Source organism: Ciconia boyciana, chromosome 9 (genome assembly GCF_034638445.1).
Source record: "Ciconia boyciana chromosome 9, ASM3463844v1, whole genome shotgun sequence".
NCBI classification, from domain to species: Eukaryota; Metazoa; Chordata; class Aves; order Ciconiiformes; family Ciconiidae; genus Ciconia; species Ciconia boyciana.
Genome location: NC_132942.1, coordinates 740,887 through 756,924, shown reverse-complemented (window position 1 = coordinate 756,924; position 16,038 = coordinate 740,887). Strand labels below are relative to the sequence as shown.

The 16,038-nt window shown below is 54.6% G+C and overlaps 1 protein-coding gene across 3 annotated transcripts in view; it reads left to right on the top strand.

Annotated features, from left to right (window-relative positions):
- Positions 1-12,618, top strand: part of SH3RF2 (SH3 domain containing ring finger 2) — a 48,916-nt gene extending 36,298 nt beyond the window's left edge. The window contains exons 6-9 of one of the 3 annotated variants that reach the window (XM_072872243.1): positions 469-695; positions 3,511-3,878; positions 4,847-5,144; positions 8,687-12,618. In XM_072872243.1, coding sequence (XP_072728344.1) covers positions 469-695; positions 3,511-3,878; positions 4,847-5,140 — 889 coding nt within the window. In that variant the 3' untranslated portion in view covers positions 5,141-5,144; positions 8,687-12,618. Of the gene's footprint in view, positions 1-468; positions 696-3,510; positions 3,879-4,846 lie in introns of all 3 variants that reach the window. The other 2 variants (XM_072872241.1, XM_072872240.1) reach the window with 2 other exon arrangements.
- The last annotated feature ends 3,420 nt before the right edge of the window (positions 12,619-16,038 follow it).

The following is a 16,038-nucleotide window of genomic DNA, read 5'->3' as shown; positions in this document are numbered from 1 at the left end:
CCGGCGGAGGGGCAGCTAGAGCCGCGGACAGGAGCACAGCCACGGCCTCTGCCCCGTCCCTAGGGACCTGCCCGCCCCCAGAGGTGCCTCCCGCCGAAGGTGCCACCCCGCACGCTCCCGCGCGGGGAAAGGGTAGGGCAGGGGTGGGAGGGAGCGGGTTTGGGGAAACGATGGAGGGAGGGCTGGTGTCTGGAGGTCCCTGGTGAAATGCCATGGGGTTACTGTAACGAATCCTAACCCTATTCGGGAATAATTTCTTATAAATCAGGTGCAGAAAGATGAAAGCCTTCATTGTAATGGGATCAGAAACCTGAACTAACTGTATCGTCCACAGTGTTTCCCACCAAAGCCCTGACTTGGGAGCAGTGAGGCGCATTAAAACCATTGAGTTCCCATCGGGCAAACTCCTGCTTTCCTTACAAAACCCCAAGTCTACTCTGAGCTTATTTTCTTTTCTTTTTCAAACAGGAAATCTAATCTCTCCGACTCGAAGATGCCTTCCCTGTACGCCTCGTGGACGCTATCAACCTCCTCGCTCTCCTCTCAAGGGAGCATCTCAGAAAACGGCCCAAGACAAAGCAGACCTTTGAAGCCGGCGCTGCTGCCCGTGCCCGTCACTTCGCCCGGGAGGAGCGCGGCCGCGGCGGCCTCGGGACAGGCGTCGCTGCGGCGCGGACGCGGCAGCACGCGAAAGAGTAAGAGCTTAGGGGAGGGCCTGGGAGGGAGAAGCCAGACGCGTCCCCCCCGGACCATACTGGCTGCCTGCAATTAGCACCGGAGCCATGAAAAAAAGACACGCACGTTGCCAGCACGGCAGCTCTCCCGAGTGGTCCTCGCCAGGGCTGGGCTCCCGCGTCAGGCTGAGCACGGCGCGAGCAGAGCGCAGCCGTGCCCCCATCTCCGCTCACCCACGGGCGAGCTGCGGGGGGCCAGGCGTCCCCGGCTGACACGCCGGGTTTGCAGACGTGGAGTGACCGCGCTGTCGCCCAGCTGCATCCCCCCTGTGAAACCGGCTCTCGAGAAGGGTCTTTGCAAGGGGTCCCGTTACAGCCGGGCTGCAGTGCCGAGGACAGGCAGCGTTACCCTGCCGCTGGGCAAGGGGCTGCACGCAGAGGAAAACGCGATTTACCAGGGTGAGCGTAGCAAAGCCTGCCCCTGCCTCTGTGGATCAACCCTCCAGGCTGGCAGGGGAGGGGGGTGAAGCGCCCAGGGGGGTTAATCCCCTGCAAAGGCGGAACGCAGGGCTGGGGCGATGCCGGCTGGCTCACCCGAACCGGCCGGCGCCGCAGCTGGTGACCGGGTCCTCAGCAGGCACGGGAATGTGGCTCAAAATGCACTGGTTAACCAAAACCGTTTAAATAATAGAGTAAGGGAGGCCATTAGACGGAAAAGTACCCTTATGTGGCAAACAAAGAAAATGAAATACCAACTCCAGCAAGGTAACTGTGAACTGTGCCAAGACAATACTATCAGTCTCTAAAAGGGACTTCTGCAGCGACCTTGGAAAGCGTAAATCAGCAAATCCAGCCTTTGAAATCCACAACACCCAGCAACAGGGCACTAAAACAGTAGCTGAAACATCAATACACAGATACGGGGAGAAATAATCCCTAATTATGCACACACAGCCTTGGGCCCTAAATTAGCTTTTGTCACTCTGGAGAGAGGCTTTGGAATTGTCACAGATGGCTGTGAGAGCTCCAACTGCACGCTCAGAAGCGGTTTAAAAAAAGGTTAATTTAGAGTATTATTAGGAATTATTAAGAAAGGAACTCAGAACAAGAGAGTAAAACTCAGCTGTGCCATTGGGGGACTTCTGGCGAACTCATATCCCGAACACTTCACGTATTTTGGTAACTCAAAAAGAATATAGTAAACTCAGGAAAAGTATGCAGGAGGAGGATCAAGAGAATAGAATAACTTCTATTTCAGGAGAAAAAAATTTCAGCTTGGAAATATCCGAGATGCATAAAATCATGAATAGCCTGAAGGTGAGAAAGGATACTTCACAAAAAAAAAGAAAGCAGCAGGAGTTACCCAGTGAGACTGTGAAGTCAAAAGCCTTGATGTAGCAGGGAGCTAGAGGGAAAAAACCGCCGTATATCAGCTCTGTTTTTCTTCTCCTCCTCCACAAAGATCCCGTACGTGCTTCTCACTTGCACGTGCCCGGGGCTGTGGGAAGCACCCTCCCACGGACGGAGGGCAGGGAGAGGGAGCCGGCCCCAACACCTCCCGCGGGGCTGGCAGAGCACCCGGCGTCCCACACCACTGGCTTTCCCCAGCTGTGGTTATCTTGGTAATTTTAGGGTTTTTGACTCAGCACAGAACTCTTCGCGAAGGCTGATGCAGAGCTCCGTTGGTTATATTCTTTCCAACGAGGCTGGCAAGGTGTATCTTCAGCCCATACACGCTGCTCTGGAGTACATTTCCAAGTGTATTTGGGCAACTACGCGGCGTGTTCTGCCATGCTTGCAGGCAGAGCTGCTGCTGGAGACAGGCCGTGCCCGGGCAGGGGGGAGGCCTGTTTGCAAAGGCCATTGTCCGTGGTTTTAGACTCAAAATTGGATTTAAGGGTTGTTTTATGTAAAGGACTCATTCCCCTGTGGTGGCTTTGTGGGGGAAAAAAAAAAAAAAAAAAAATCAATCTTGCGAACAGCAAGAAACTGCAGAAGAAATAAAGCGTGCGACTTCCCGTGCCGCAGACGGGAAAGCAGCCGTGGGATGGAGCAGCCAAGGAGGAACAGCAAAGAGCACAGGAGGGCAGGAGCAGGGCTCTGCTGGCCCTTCGTACCTTCGGCAAAGGAACCCTGGGGAGGGCGCGGGGAGCGGCCCGGGGCCCCGCGGGGACCCCGTCCCGGGAGGCGTTCCCCGGGGGCTCCCCGGAGGTCTCTGCTCAGGGGGGTGCTGGCAACAGATGTCCTGTGTCACCTAACGAGGTCACCCCCCTCGCCCCTTCCCGGCGGGGCTGCGCCTGGTCCGAGCAGCCCACGGCAGCGCTTCGCCCGGGCAGCCCAGGGAGCAGCGCTGCCGCGACCGCACGCCCCGGGAGCCGGGCAGGAGAATCCAGCCGCGTCGTGCGGAGGCTGCGCAACCTGGTGTTCGGGGTTAACGCGCCAAGCGTTTGCACCAAGAGTATCTGCAGGCCGGGAGAAGGCAGGGCAAGCTCTCAGAAACCAGACCGGTCCTATCCGAGACAGAAGAATTTCTGTGGCATGAGTTGTGCAAATACAGGGGGGTTGAGGGTTCTGGTTTGTTGGCCCCACCGGCGTCCAGCAGAGCGGCTGCCTGCTGAGGCGAGGCTACGGAGGCACGCAGCGTTACCGCACACCAGTCCCGGTGCATCAGGGCAGGCGCGTGGCGATCCCTGGGAGCTACGACCCCAGAGCTCCCCGGTGAACGGGGCTGTTAGTGCAGGGCTGTCGCCACTGCTCACTTCTGACTCTCTTGCTTTGTCTGTACCACTGTGGATTCCTGCTGACTTACCTCCCTCCAACGGTTCTTGCTCCCCAGATGGATCCCTGCAGAGGCCGGGGCAGGCAGGGACCCCCGTGCCGGTTGCCGGCTCCCTCAGGCGTCCTCCCACGGCCACGGTGCGACCTCAGCAGTTTCAGCTTTATCAGCACGTCAGCCCCCAGCCGCACAGCATCCCTCCGGGAGCTGGCACGGCCGAGGCAGGAACGAGGCCGAACTTCTCCCACGATGCTTCCCCGGCGCTTGTGGTCAGAGGAGGGGAAAGCAGAACTCCCTCCGTGTGCAGCTCGGTGATCCTGGATGCCAAAGACCCTCCAGCAAAGAGCGAGGCAGCTCCAAAGCCACCCGCGTCAGCCCCGCCGTCCATCCTGGTGAAACCAGACACCTCCCGCAACAGCGCCGAAAAGGTACGGCCAGCGGGTACCGGCTGCTGCAGAGCGTCCCCCGGTCCTCGTGGGACCGGCATTCAGTGTCAGCCCAGTACTGACCGGGGCAAATCCCTCGAGGGCTTCACTCCATTCCCGCCAGGTTTTCTTCTGGTAGAAATCACTGGGATTGGTACCTGCATGAAGAAATCAGATATTTGTGTTGCTGACCCTGCTGTTCAGATTAAGCCCTTTAGAAAGGCAAGATGCTGCAGGGACCCTTTCCGTGTAAACCAATGTTCAGTCATGATCAAATCTTGAGAGGTTTCTGAAGTCTTGAATCAGGCAAGAATCCCACCGAGGTCCCTGAGAGTTTGGGAGTAAATGGGCAAACGCCACAGAGCTGGGTGTTAGGCTGTATGTCAGGCTGGTCTCTACAGAGCTGCCCCCATCTCCCCCGCGTTGCTTTGGCCGAGCCATTTGGAAAGGAAATTTCTTTCCCCTCTGGCAGCCAAAGGGAAACTTCATAAAGATAAAATCATTCTGCAAATTGGCCTAGCGATGACTTTCCCCTCCCGTGGCACCCAAAGCGTAATTCGCTCCACGAGTCCCTGAAAGCCCAACGGACCTTGGAGCTCCCAGGAGGAACATCGTCAGCTGGAGAGAAGCCGCAGGCTCTCCGTGGGGGGCACGGCAGGACAGGCCACCCTCCCCTCCTCGTGTCCTGCTGCCGCCTGCTCTTCCCCTCCACTCTCTCCCGCTAACTCGGGCGATGGCTCTCTGGACCGACACTCCCAGGTCTCTGATAGCCGGTGGCACTGCTGCACACGCGGTGCCGCTCCCCGGTGCCCTCCTCCACCTGCTAGGAGCTGCACATCACACTGGGCTTCTCCACAGGCACCCTCTGCCCCCGGGAAGGAGCCAGCCGCCCTGGGATCCAGGGCGGACCCCAGCAAGGAGGGCGGGTGGCTGCTTTTCCCACCGTGACTCTGGTCCCCTTCTCGTTGCAGCAAGTGAAGACGGTGAGGTTCCAGAACCACAGCCCCCCGCCGCCCAAGCGGCACAGCCTGCAGCCCTCCCCGAGCCTGCCGCGCGGCAGGACGGAGCCAGCGGCCGCGGCGGAGGCTCTCCTGCCAGAAGCCAGCCTGCCGGGCCCCGAGCTGGCGGTGCTCTACTCGCCCAGGGCCAGCTCCAGCCCCCTGCACCAGCGACGGGCGCTGCACCCGAAGGCGCTGTCGCTGGACCTCTCCGGGCAGCTGACCTTCCCTGTCAAGAAGAACTACAGCAGCATTTCTGCAAACTGACAGGGTAACTCCTCCGCTTGCTTTCCTTCGCGCGCCTGCTCCTCTCCTCCCTCCTGCGAGGGGCGAGCACCCCGGACCCCGCACCAGCCTGTCGCCTCTACCGCTCCCCCTCCCGTGGCGAGGGACAGGTATTCCCCATGTCCCCACGGCTCCAGCACCCTTGGGATCTGCAAGTCTGAGGCTCGCAGAGAACTGGGGGAGATCCCAAGGGACCGGGAGGGGACGGGACAGCATCCATCCCTGCACGGGAGAGTCCTGTCCCGGCCCCTGCTGCGCTGAGCGCGGCTGGAGGAGCCCCGCAGCCCCGGGGCTGCTGCGAGAGACGTGAACGGTGTTTGTGGCATCCACAAAACTGATGCTCTTTGGTGTCGTGTAAGGCTGCCTGCAAGGTACCGGAGAAGGAGCGGGAGGGGGAAGAAAGCATGCAGGTATCAGAAATAGTTAAGCTTGTTTTGATCTCCTCACTGCTGCAGGAAAGCCCACAGAGATCAAAACAGCGGTTCACTACGTTCCTGCTTCTGCAGGACAAAGAAACCATAAATCAAAATCAGTCAGTTCCTAGCTGACTGTTCGTGTTGCCTTTTGAGGGGGGTTCACTCAGATTTTTTGTTAGGTTGGTTGCTTGCTTGCTTGCTTTTCTGTTTGGTTTTAGTCCAGGAGTTTTAACACAGAATACAGTTTAAAAGGTGATTTGGAGAGGAAAGAGACAATGGAAAGGGACGTGCCGTTACTGCAGTCACTTAGACTCTGCAGAGGGGGTACTGAATCTTGCTTCTCCTCACTGCTTGGTTTCCTCTAATTACCTGTCAGCTACCTCCTAGCAGTCCATGAGCTCACTCCAACTCCTTCCCACCGCCCACCCATTCAGGTGTTGCTTTTGTAAATATCCTAAGTGGAATTCATGGGTTTAAGTCTACATTGAGGTGCATGAAACATTGTCTACGTAACAGCGAGCAGAATTCAGCGTTCACTGTGCCACTGACCACCCCTCCGCCACAGCAGCGCCCGCGCCAGTTTTCAGCTGACCCCCTTTCAAGCATCCTCCTGCGAATCCTCGGAGCGCAGGCAGGCAGAGAGCTCTGCCCGCTCGCCAGCTGGGACCGCTCTCCAGCAAACCCGTGCGCAACAGCTTCTGTTTTTCATACTTTGTTTTTATTGCTGGTTTGTAGACCAGCAATTCCCATCCTAGCCACAACCACCAACCGCTAGATCTCCTAACAGCAGTAGCTGTGCTTCGTCCAAAACTGCTGTAAAATCACATCCTTGGTTAAGTGCATACAAAACCCATGAAATTAACTCCACTGGTCAATGGAAACTCTCCGAGGCACTGGCACAGCCTCAGAGAAGGACATTTTCTTCTGGAACTAAGAAAAGGGAATGGATAAAATCATTTACTTGTCTACAGCCCCTGTTCTTTTACTCTTTCAGACTTTTTCTGTTTGTGGAGCTGGAAGCTGGCGTCTGCCTGCAGGGATTTTCAGTAGCGCCAAAGCCACCAATGGCACAGAGAAGTTCTTCACCTCGTGCTCTCTGTCACTATTTAAGCTCCCGCAGAAAAATCTGACAAACCGAAAATGCGCAGTTTGCCCAGGTATAAAAGGTGGTGCAAGCTGCAAATAAGAGGGAGAAGATGACTCTCAGCAATGCCACCTCAAAGGCCGTTGAACATCTCAGAGAAGACATGCTGGTTCTTTGCTGAAGACTCCTCTCATCCCTTTAAAACTCAACCAGGAAACCTCATAAGCTGGCTCTATAACCAAGAACACCTCCACTTCTTCCAAGCACATTCAGAAATAAATAGAATTGCATTAGGTATGTCCAGGACCAGCTCAGGTAGTAATTTATAGTGTTGGTTTGGAGGGGAAGCAGGGGCTGCCTGCTCACGCCTGGCTCCAGATGTGATCACTTACTGCATGCTAACGAGAGGACAGGCGGCTTGGTATGACCGGATCTGAAACCCGCTGACAAAGCATCGAATGCATTTCAACAGCCGACCTCCCGTGAGACTCACGGAAGACGGTGGCATGGGCAGTTGGAGCTACACGAGAATTAATTATGCAGATGGAAATGCTGGCAAAGAAGGAGCAGTAGGAAACGTGAAGCCCAGTTGAACACTTGGCAGGGACGGCGTGTGTAGGGAAGGAAGGGGAACCTGCGCGTTTTACTAAAAACCAGCGTCCTCATCTCATGCCCGGATATCAGAGCCAAGGTCTAACGGGACTGCCGTGGTCGTCCTGTTTGCTGAGCAGGGTGACGCGGCTGGGAGCGGACTGGGCTGTGCCCTGGGGAGGGGGACAGGCCGATCGATCCCTGCGCACGCACCGCAGCTGATGCCGATCCCGAGCTTTTACGCTCTACAGCGAGAGGCAGCCGCGAGCGCCCCGGCTCCAGCAGAGCTCGGTGTCCCCAGAGAGCTGGGAAGGAGACGATGAGCCAGGGACTCTGCGGCGGCCCCAAAGATCTTCCCTTGTTATCGGGGTTTAACCCTGCCCTGCAAGACCCCGGTGCCTGTTTCATCAGTGCCCAGAAGGAGCGTTCCTCGAGAGCAGGGAGCACACCAATAACTGCTGACCCGCAGGAGGGAGCTCAGTGCCGTCTGCATGCAGAGAGGCATTTGAAGATGAGGGGCAAAAAGAAAACAACGAACCATCACTCACCGGGGGCTTCAGGCAGACGTACGTTGAAGTAAGTCACCTTGTAAATTTAACCCACGAGTGGGGCAGGTTTTCCCACGAGAGGCGGCGTGCAAGGCCAGGCAGCAAGGAAGAATTTGAAGTTCAGTTTGGGGCTGCAAAATGAAAAGCTCAGAGAGCAGCAGACAGCAGTGACTGCAGCTCCGTTTCTCACCCCTCGGTCCTGCCACCGAAGCCCAGGTACGAGGAAAGACAGCACCTCCTTTGGCCCGACTTGTCACATGCGCTAAGCTTCGGGGAACACCGAGAGCACCAGGAAAAGCCAAAGGTGCTCAGCATGCCTTAAGACTAAACAAGCCATAAAGTCTTTCCGCACATCTGGGCTCACAGCTGCTGGGTACCGCTCACATTATCAGTTCAGAATATTGCCTTTCGTGGAACAAAACCACCCTCGTATCCTCTCATATCAAGACAAACAGCAATAAGGTCTCACAGCACCCATGCGCACAGGGAAGCCTGCAAAACCGTTCGGCCCATTAAACGATACTGAAGTCTTAAGCCAAATAGACCGAAAAGCACCACAAATCTCTCCCAGACTTGGCCCTTAACCCACCGCGTTATGACAACAAGTGACAGCGTCGGGCTGATGGACAGAGAAGGCTCTGACACTCGCGCACACACGCGCAGTCACGGGCCAGGGCAGGGAAAGGAAGCACCGACGGCGAAATTGGTGCTTTGGTAAAAGAGCAGGCAGCTATTTTGGGACAGATCTCAGTTTCTTGCACAGGATATTTCAGTGCTTTGATGCTATGGTGATAAGTGCCCTAAATATATTCAAAATATGTAGGGAGAGAGAACTCAAAACAAGACATATTTTAAAGCAACAGCTCTAATAAGCATCTTGTTCCCATAGACATACCTGCCCACGGGTTTCATACTGCAGCCCACGGAGCAAAATCGCTAAGTCCTCCTCACCTTCCCCGCTGCTCCCCCGGCGACACGCAGGAGGAAGCATCTGGACTGCGTTATTTCACCAAGGGACGCCCCAAGGAAGAGGGACTAGAACTCGGACCTTTTTCTTCCAAGAGCCATGCTAAAGCAGAACCTCCTGGAGCTAACCAGGAGCTAACCGGGAGCTAACTGGGAGCTAACCTGGGGCTAACCGGGAGCTTTGTCACGAGCCCTGAGCGAGGCAGCGCCCAACAAGCGGCCCTTGTCGACACAGAGAAGCTGCTCATGCTGGGGAAGATATCGACTGGTCTGTCGGGGAGCAATTCTCTAAGTGCACCGGACTCAAACCATCTGTTCTGGAACAGTTACTGCAAGCACCTTTACTCTGCAAGCAGAATCACCACAGTGGGTTCTTGGAGCATGAGCAAACTTCGCATCTTTTGTTTCAGCTTTGGGCTGCTGAGCTGAAGCACGCTGCATCTTCAATGAGGATCTGCTCCACAGCCCTGTCCCTCTCGGGCTGCTGTCATCCAATTTTTATTTTTTTTAATTGGGTAGGAATGAAAAGGGAGGCATCACATGTTGGCAGGAGGGTGGTAGCTTTACATGGAGGTGGGCGAGCTCTTCAAGGGTTTCTGTTCTTTATATATATCTATATATATATATATTTAACATCCCTCCTGTCTTCCCACCCTCCAGACTCTCTTCAGCCCATCTCCCCAGTGAAGAGAGGTTAGACATCAGCACTGGGACCCTGTTTTGTCATTCCCGAGTTGGCCAGGAGGGCCCACGGGGGAAGGCCACCCCTTTGCCCCCAGGCATGGCTCCCCTCCGCAGCACTCTCGATGCTACGAGAGGCTGCTCCGAGCCCTGGCCCTGCTGAACCACCACGTCTGCAGCCCTCTGTTTTACCACAAACCATCACGTGAAGCACAGAGTGCAGAGAAAACAACATTAGGAAAAGCAAAACACAACTGCAGGTGTACTGCAGCGTAATGTAGTTCTGTAATGAAAACATATTGTTCTCTGCCGACCCGGCTGCAGGCACAGGCAGGCTGATCCGGGCTCTGACCGCCCGGAGCGTTGCGTTTGTCAGCAGAGCGCAGGAAGGGAGCTCTGGAGAAGTGCATGAAGCAGCACCCGGGGACGGAGGGACCGTTAACGTACCTCCTGCAAGTTCTTGAATTTAGCTTATTTTCTACCTGCTCGTTTCTTATGATTAGTTAATGAATGGGAGCCCAAATCAGATCATTCATCAGCCCAGCTTTAATTGCCTGCCCAGCCTGGCAGAAGCCTTGGAGCGCTTCAGTAAGTAACCTACCCCCTGAGTTTGAGCTGCAGTCATGTTTCCTGATAAATTACGAGCGGAGGCAACAGAGGTAAGAAAACATATCATTAACTAATTCTCTCCACATCCTTCATGCGGAGGATGCCTCCCTGCCCCAGCCAGAGGCGACTCGTCTCAGACACGGGGGGGTGCAGAGGAGCCTCCCAGCCCAGCCCAGCCGGGAGCTGGAGCGCTGGGCCCGCAGCGGACTCTCCCACCGCTTGCCACGAGGAAGGTCGGAGTCACGATGTTCGGTCTCGGGAGGGAATTCTGCAAGGCTGTTTCAGATGGACTCTGGCTGCTGCATCGCTGGCAGACCGCTCTCCTAGGAGCCTGAGAACCGTAGCCAGGCTGGGGTCCATAGCAAGTCCCCCAGGCTCAGCCCCTGCTCTGTGATAAAGAGGATCTAATGATCCCTTGGGCGCAGGACACGAGCCGTACGAGAGGATGCCGCGGTCACGCAAAGCATTTAGGACCGCGGCTGGTCGGGTGCCACCAGAAACTGCATTGCCCACAGCAGGGGATGGCCAGGCTGGCGGCTTGGCGGGCTGGACTGGGGCACGGGCAGCTCCCGACACCCACAAAGACGAGGAGTGCCAGGGGAGCTCAGTACCATGGGAGAGACCCTGCCTGGCTGTGATTTCGATTCGTCTTCCAGTCACTGAGCCTGTGACAGTCATCCTCAAGAGTTTTTTCCTACAGCCACAAGGGCTCCTCTTTTTACATGGACATCAAGGGGATTTTTTTTTTTTTTTTTTCCCAACGTGACCACGATTCCAAGAACCTGGGGCTTTGCCGGGGGGGGGGGAAGTATCCCAATACTGGTAAGCTAGCGAAAGACCCCAGTGTGCAGGACACCAGCTATTTACTGGTTTCACTCTCCCAACAACCCTGTTGCCCCTCCGGTAATGGTCCATTTTCTAAACTATCATTAGAAAAACACCTTTAAGGTTGTAGTGCATTCAGACTTCTAATCCAGGATCTATTCTCAGTCACCAGGTGTTGCAATGAACGCTTATTTCCAAGCAGTTTATTTCCTGACTTCATCCTGTTTGATTTTTCATAAGCCACCAAAGCAAAACAAGAACTGTCAAAACACCAAGCATCTCCTCTAGATTCAGAAAATCCAAGAAATTAGCTTGAGGGGAAAAAAAAATCTGAGAGAATAAGCAGCCTGTACTGACGAGCCCTGCCGCAGCCCTCCCAGCCCGCAGCCAGCCAGCTCTGCCGCGCGGAGCCCCCGAGCCCTCCCTCGGCCGCAGCAGAGCCCGGGAGCGGCCGGAGGGGTGGCCCGCGGCCCATCACCCATCCCTGCTCCGCGCCTAGCGCTGGGAAAGAGGAATGCAAACATGGGCCCCAAAACAGTTAAGGTGGACACACTGAGCAGCCCGGGAATGTGTAAGTTCACGCGTACATTTACCCTTATTTTAGCAGGTTTATTCATCGCCCAATAGTTACTGCAGTTCATTTGTGCAACTACAAGTTTTAAGTGTAGTAATAGCTATAGACTTTAAGTTTTCCAGTTTTTTTGCCTTAAGTCTCAGTATCTCCCCCATTTAAAAAGTAACATTTCAAAGTACTCATAAAATCAGTGTTTAGAACCCAAAACCGTCCAGGTGAGGCGACGGGGACTTACCAGCGAGGCCAGTGGGAGCTTGCGCAAGCTGCTCGCGTTGTACCCGCTCCACAGGGAAAGTTGTGAAGGGATCGGAAACCACGCTGTGGGCTGGCACCCGAGATACCCCACGGTGGTCAGGCTGGTGAAGACTGTACGTGTAATAAAAGCAAAGAAAGATCTATTTATACCAAAGTTCCAACCGAAACAAATTGTAAAGGCAGTCGGGATCAACGAAAGGTAATTTACCTTGATCCCCTGCATAACAGACCAGGGAATTTTGTCGTCTTCTTTCTGCACTGAGCCCAGGAAACATTATAATGAAATGTTACAGCCATGCTACTATAAATGAGAAAACAGAAATTACTATTTTTACATGTATATGTTTAGAAACAGTAGGGTATATAATCTTCTCTTATTTGGTGATGGGTAGGAGGAATAAATAAAATACATACATTTAGTTTATTGTTCAGAGACACTTGTACAAATTCAGTGATGCTTAATATTTTTTCCATGATGTGAAGTTCATTTTTTAAAAAGGTTTTTTTCAATTTAACATACTATTAGGGAGAAGAAAGAAGTCAATAAACAAAAAAGATATTCACTTTCTGTTTTGTATTAATCCTCAAGATATTTATTTTGTATTGCTGTAACTGAAAAACAATGGTTTAAAAACATTTTAAGTTTTCAGAAGTTTATTTGTCTAAGTTTATAGCACTAATGTTTAGATCTGTAGCCTGTAGATTAATTAAATTAATTGGAGCCGAATGGATTATGGCACCTTATACCCCGGCAGCGGCAGCACTGAGCTGCAGCGCGCGTGCAGGGCCAGCGTAGCTGGCTGGCCTGCTGGGGGTCACCGAGGGAAGCTCAGGCCTCGGTCAAGCTTTCGGCGCCCGACGCGGGCGGCATTCCATCCATGGAAGCTACTGTGTTACCATTAAAACTTTTTGCATGAAAAAAAAACGGAACGTTTATTTTCACTTTCTTATTTCGAGTTGCTGTTTTGCCGGTTGGGAACGAATGGGTGACCTGGCGCCGAGGTTGGGAACAGGAGCTTTGCTCTCCCTCTCACCAGGAGGTTCCAGCTTGGGCTCAGTTGCCGCCGGTCTGAGCTCGAGCTCCTGCTTTCTGTTTTTGATGCTCTTTGCCCCCAGCCGGAACCTACAAGCAAATATAACGATAATATTTAGCATTGCTTGACTTTTTTTTTTTCTTCCTTTTTAAAGTGCTTTGAAACCTCTGGCCAAGAGGAGAGCACAGTGCTTTACTCCACTTTACGTGGTTAGAAGCGAGTCCCAGGAGGCAGGGACAGTCAGGGCGCGGGGACGGGACCCCGGTCCTGCTGCCAGCCGCACCCCTTGCCGACGCACCGTGGCACTACCCCTTTGCTACAAGCTCTTCAGCTGCAGAACGAGTGGGTCACTGCTGCTCTCCCACGAACAGCAAATAAACCTGCACTGTTTTCAGACCACAAGTCCCAGCTGAAGACGGCAATTTAGGTTCACACTCTCAAAGCCACTGCTGGATCAGGAAACTGCTGGGATATGAGGATCTGGCAGAAGCAGCGGGTTATTGGGTGTTATATCCAGGTTTAACATACCGGGGTTATTGGGCGCTATATCCAGGTTTAACATACCGGGAGTTATTGGGCGCTATATCCAGGTTTAACATACCGGGGTTATTGGGCGCTATATCCAGGTTTAACATACCGGGGTTATTGGGCGCTATATCCACGTTTAACATATGGAAGGGGACAAGAAGCAGCAGAGAGAGACGCTGCTGTAAAATACTCACGCACTTTATTTTTAAAAACAAGGCATTTTGCATGGTGGGTGGTGAGGGAGAAGGACTGGGTGGATAGAGCGAGCCGTGACTCAGGCTCCCTCGCTGGGAGGCTTTTTAAGGAGGACGCCCTCAGCGAAGCAGCAGCGTCCGTCCCTGCGGGGTGCGGCCGGCGGCAGCTCGCCGCGCCAGCTCTCGGCCCGCTTGACCGGCAGCGGGCAGGCAGCAGCCGGGAGTGCCGCCCCCTCTCCACCGAGGGTCCCCTGGAAGGAGCGGGCAGGGTTTACGCGTCGACCAAGGACCAGCTTCTCCACCGCATCCTGCACGTCCTACCGAGATCACTCCACAGCAAGAGTGAACCCATGGGCCAGATCCAGACCCGCTCCAGTGAATTACCCTGCGCTTGGGTGCTGGGGTAGCTCATTTCAGCCCGTGACCTGCAATCCTCCGCCCGGTACACCTTCAACACAGGGAAAACAGATTTTGAGGGGTGCTGGACACCCACAAGTTTCACTAAAAGCAGGACGTGAGGATGCTCGGTGGGTGCAAGCCCTTGGCTGCGTCTCCCCCTTGGCCTGAAAGGGCTCCCTGTTCCCCGCCGCCCTGGTTGCACGGCAATGTACACTGCATGGCATCACCTCTGGGCTATGCAATCGTACAGCAGCTGCCGAGACACACGATCCTGCTCTTACAAAGCACTTGAAAAACATGAGTAGTTGCTTGGAGTTGCCATTCCATTATAAAATAAATGCTGCTTTTGCCTCCGCGCAGGAGACAAGGCAATTCCTTAGATTTAATGCATTAGTTCTGCTTTAAAAATGCATCAAGGTAACAGAACAGATTTTCAGATCAAAAAGGAATTTGGCGGCAGGATCCTGCACAGGCCAGGGCAAACGGGGGGGGGAGGCGGTGGCTGGGATCCATCTTCTCCAGGACTGAGCCCCAAATGTACTTTCCACGTTTGCGTCAATCTAACGAGATCAGTATTAAGCGCTGTGCTCGGGGACGTCGCTTCTGGCCGCGGCAGCGCCTCGGGGGAAGGGGGCGCGGGCGGGCAAGGGGGGCCCCGAGCGAACCCCCTGCGAGGGAAGAGCTCTCCCCCGGCAGAGACTGACCCGTGTTTGGAACCTCTCCCCGGCTCAGCCCGCGGGGCAGCAGGGCGGGCACCGGCACCGCCGGTAGCACCGGGCCGGGCTGCAGCCCAGGCACCGACCTCCCAGGGCACGGCCAGCACCCACAGCCGAGGGGCGGCCGAGCAGCGCAGCCCAGCTCCAACGGCGGGGCAAGCGCGTGTGGGCAATAAATCTGCACGGCCGCATGCCCCAACACTTTTAAGGCTGCTAGACAGGAAAAATCTCAGCTGAAGTTCTCAGACCCCCAACAGATTTACACCAGAGGAAAACAGGGATGTTTTCTACCTGCTAAACCTTGCTTCAGCTCCAACAAACTCCCCGGATTTAGGGCAAATGCTGTCTCCAGCACTGGACTGAGTCCCACCACACGTGGGGTCCAGGCGTCACCATCTCTGCCAGGTGAACTGGTGCTTGAACTGGAGGAGCGAAACCCTTTGCTAGCTGTATCCCCAGCAGCAGTGAAGACGGACTTCAAAGCCTGGGAAACGGTGGTCCAGCAGAAACAAAGGAGAAACAAGCACGAACTGCATCATCCTCGCAGCACCCAGGAGGGCAGCGCCAACTCCCATTCCGGCGTTTAGCTTTCTCTCTCACTGCTATAGCCTGAAGGAAATTCAATAGCGCTTTGCTATCGCAGTCTCTTGCGAGTTGTTTGCATTGCCTTTCGTTTGCAGTTCAGGAGCAAACACATCCAGCACAACACACCATCTCCAGCAGAACCGAAGCCCTGCGACCTTTGCTATGGAACCACATGGTTTAAATCTGTTTTATAACAACACTAACAGTACTCTGAACAATGCACTATTATAGCAGTATAATGCTTCCTGTCCTGTTAACATATCGGTAAGTCCCTGTCTACAAAACCCCTGCAGTATTTAAGTGAGTTCTTTAAAAGTGCCAAAAGCTGGGAAATAAGAGGGCCTCAGCCCTCCCACCGCTCCGAGGAGGAGACTGCCTGGATTCGTGCTGTGAGAGCAGCTGGCAGGGCAAGAGGATCAAAACCCACTGAAGGAGGATACTTTGGGTTGTACAAGAAGGATATTTTAGGTTGTAGAGAGCAGAGGTTTGGAGGTCAGAGCTGTACCCCCAGTTTTAAGTAATTAGCATGTGTAGCACATTCTCGTGACCCAATTGATCCAGCCAAGAATGGAAACCACAAAAGCATCAACTGAAAAAGTGATCAAAAGCCTGGTTTTGCCTTCTCTACCCGAGATCCTGGAGCAGGGGAAGGTGCGAGGCAGGAACTGCTGCCCGGAGCAGGGCCCCAGGTCCCCAGCACCGCTGGGCTCCCCGCGGACGCTCCAGCCCCGGCGCTGCCACCGCCCCAGCCTGGGCTGCTTCGCCCCCTCGGTCGTTTCGGGTCCAGCAGACGTCTGCAAACCCCAGCTCCCATGGATTCAGCCAAGGAGCATTATAAACCTCCCTCCATCAAGTAAGCAGCCCAGCTTTTCGAG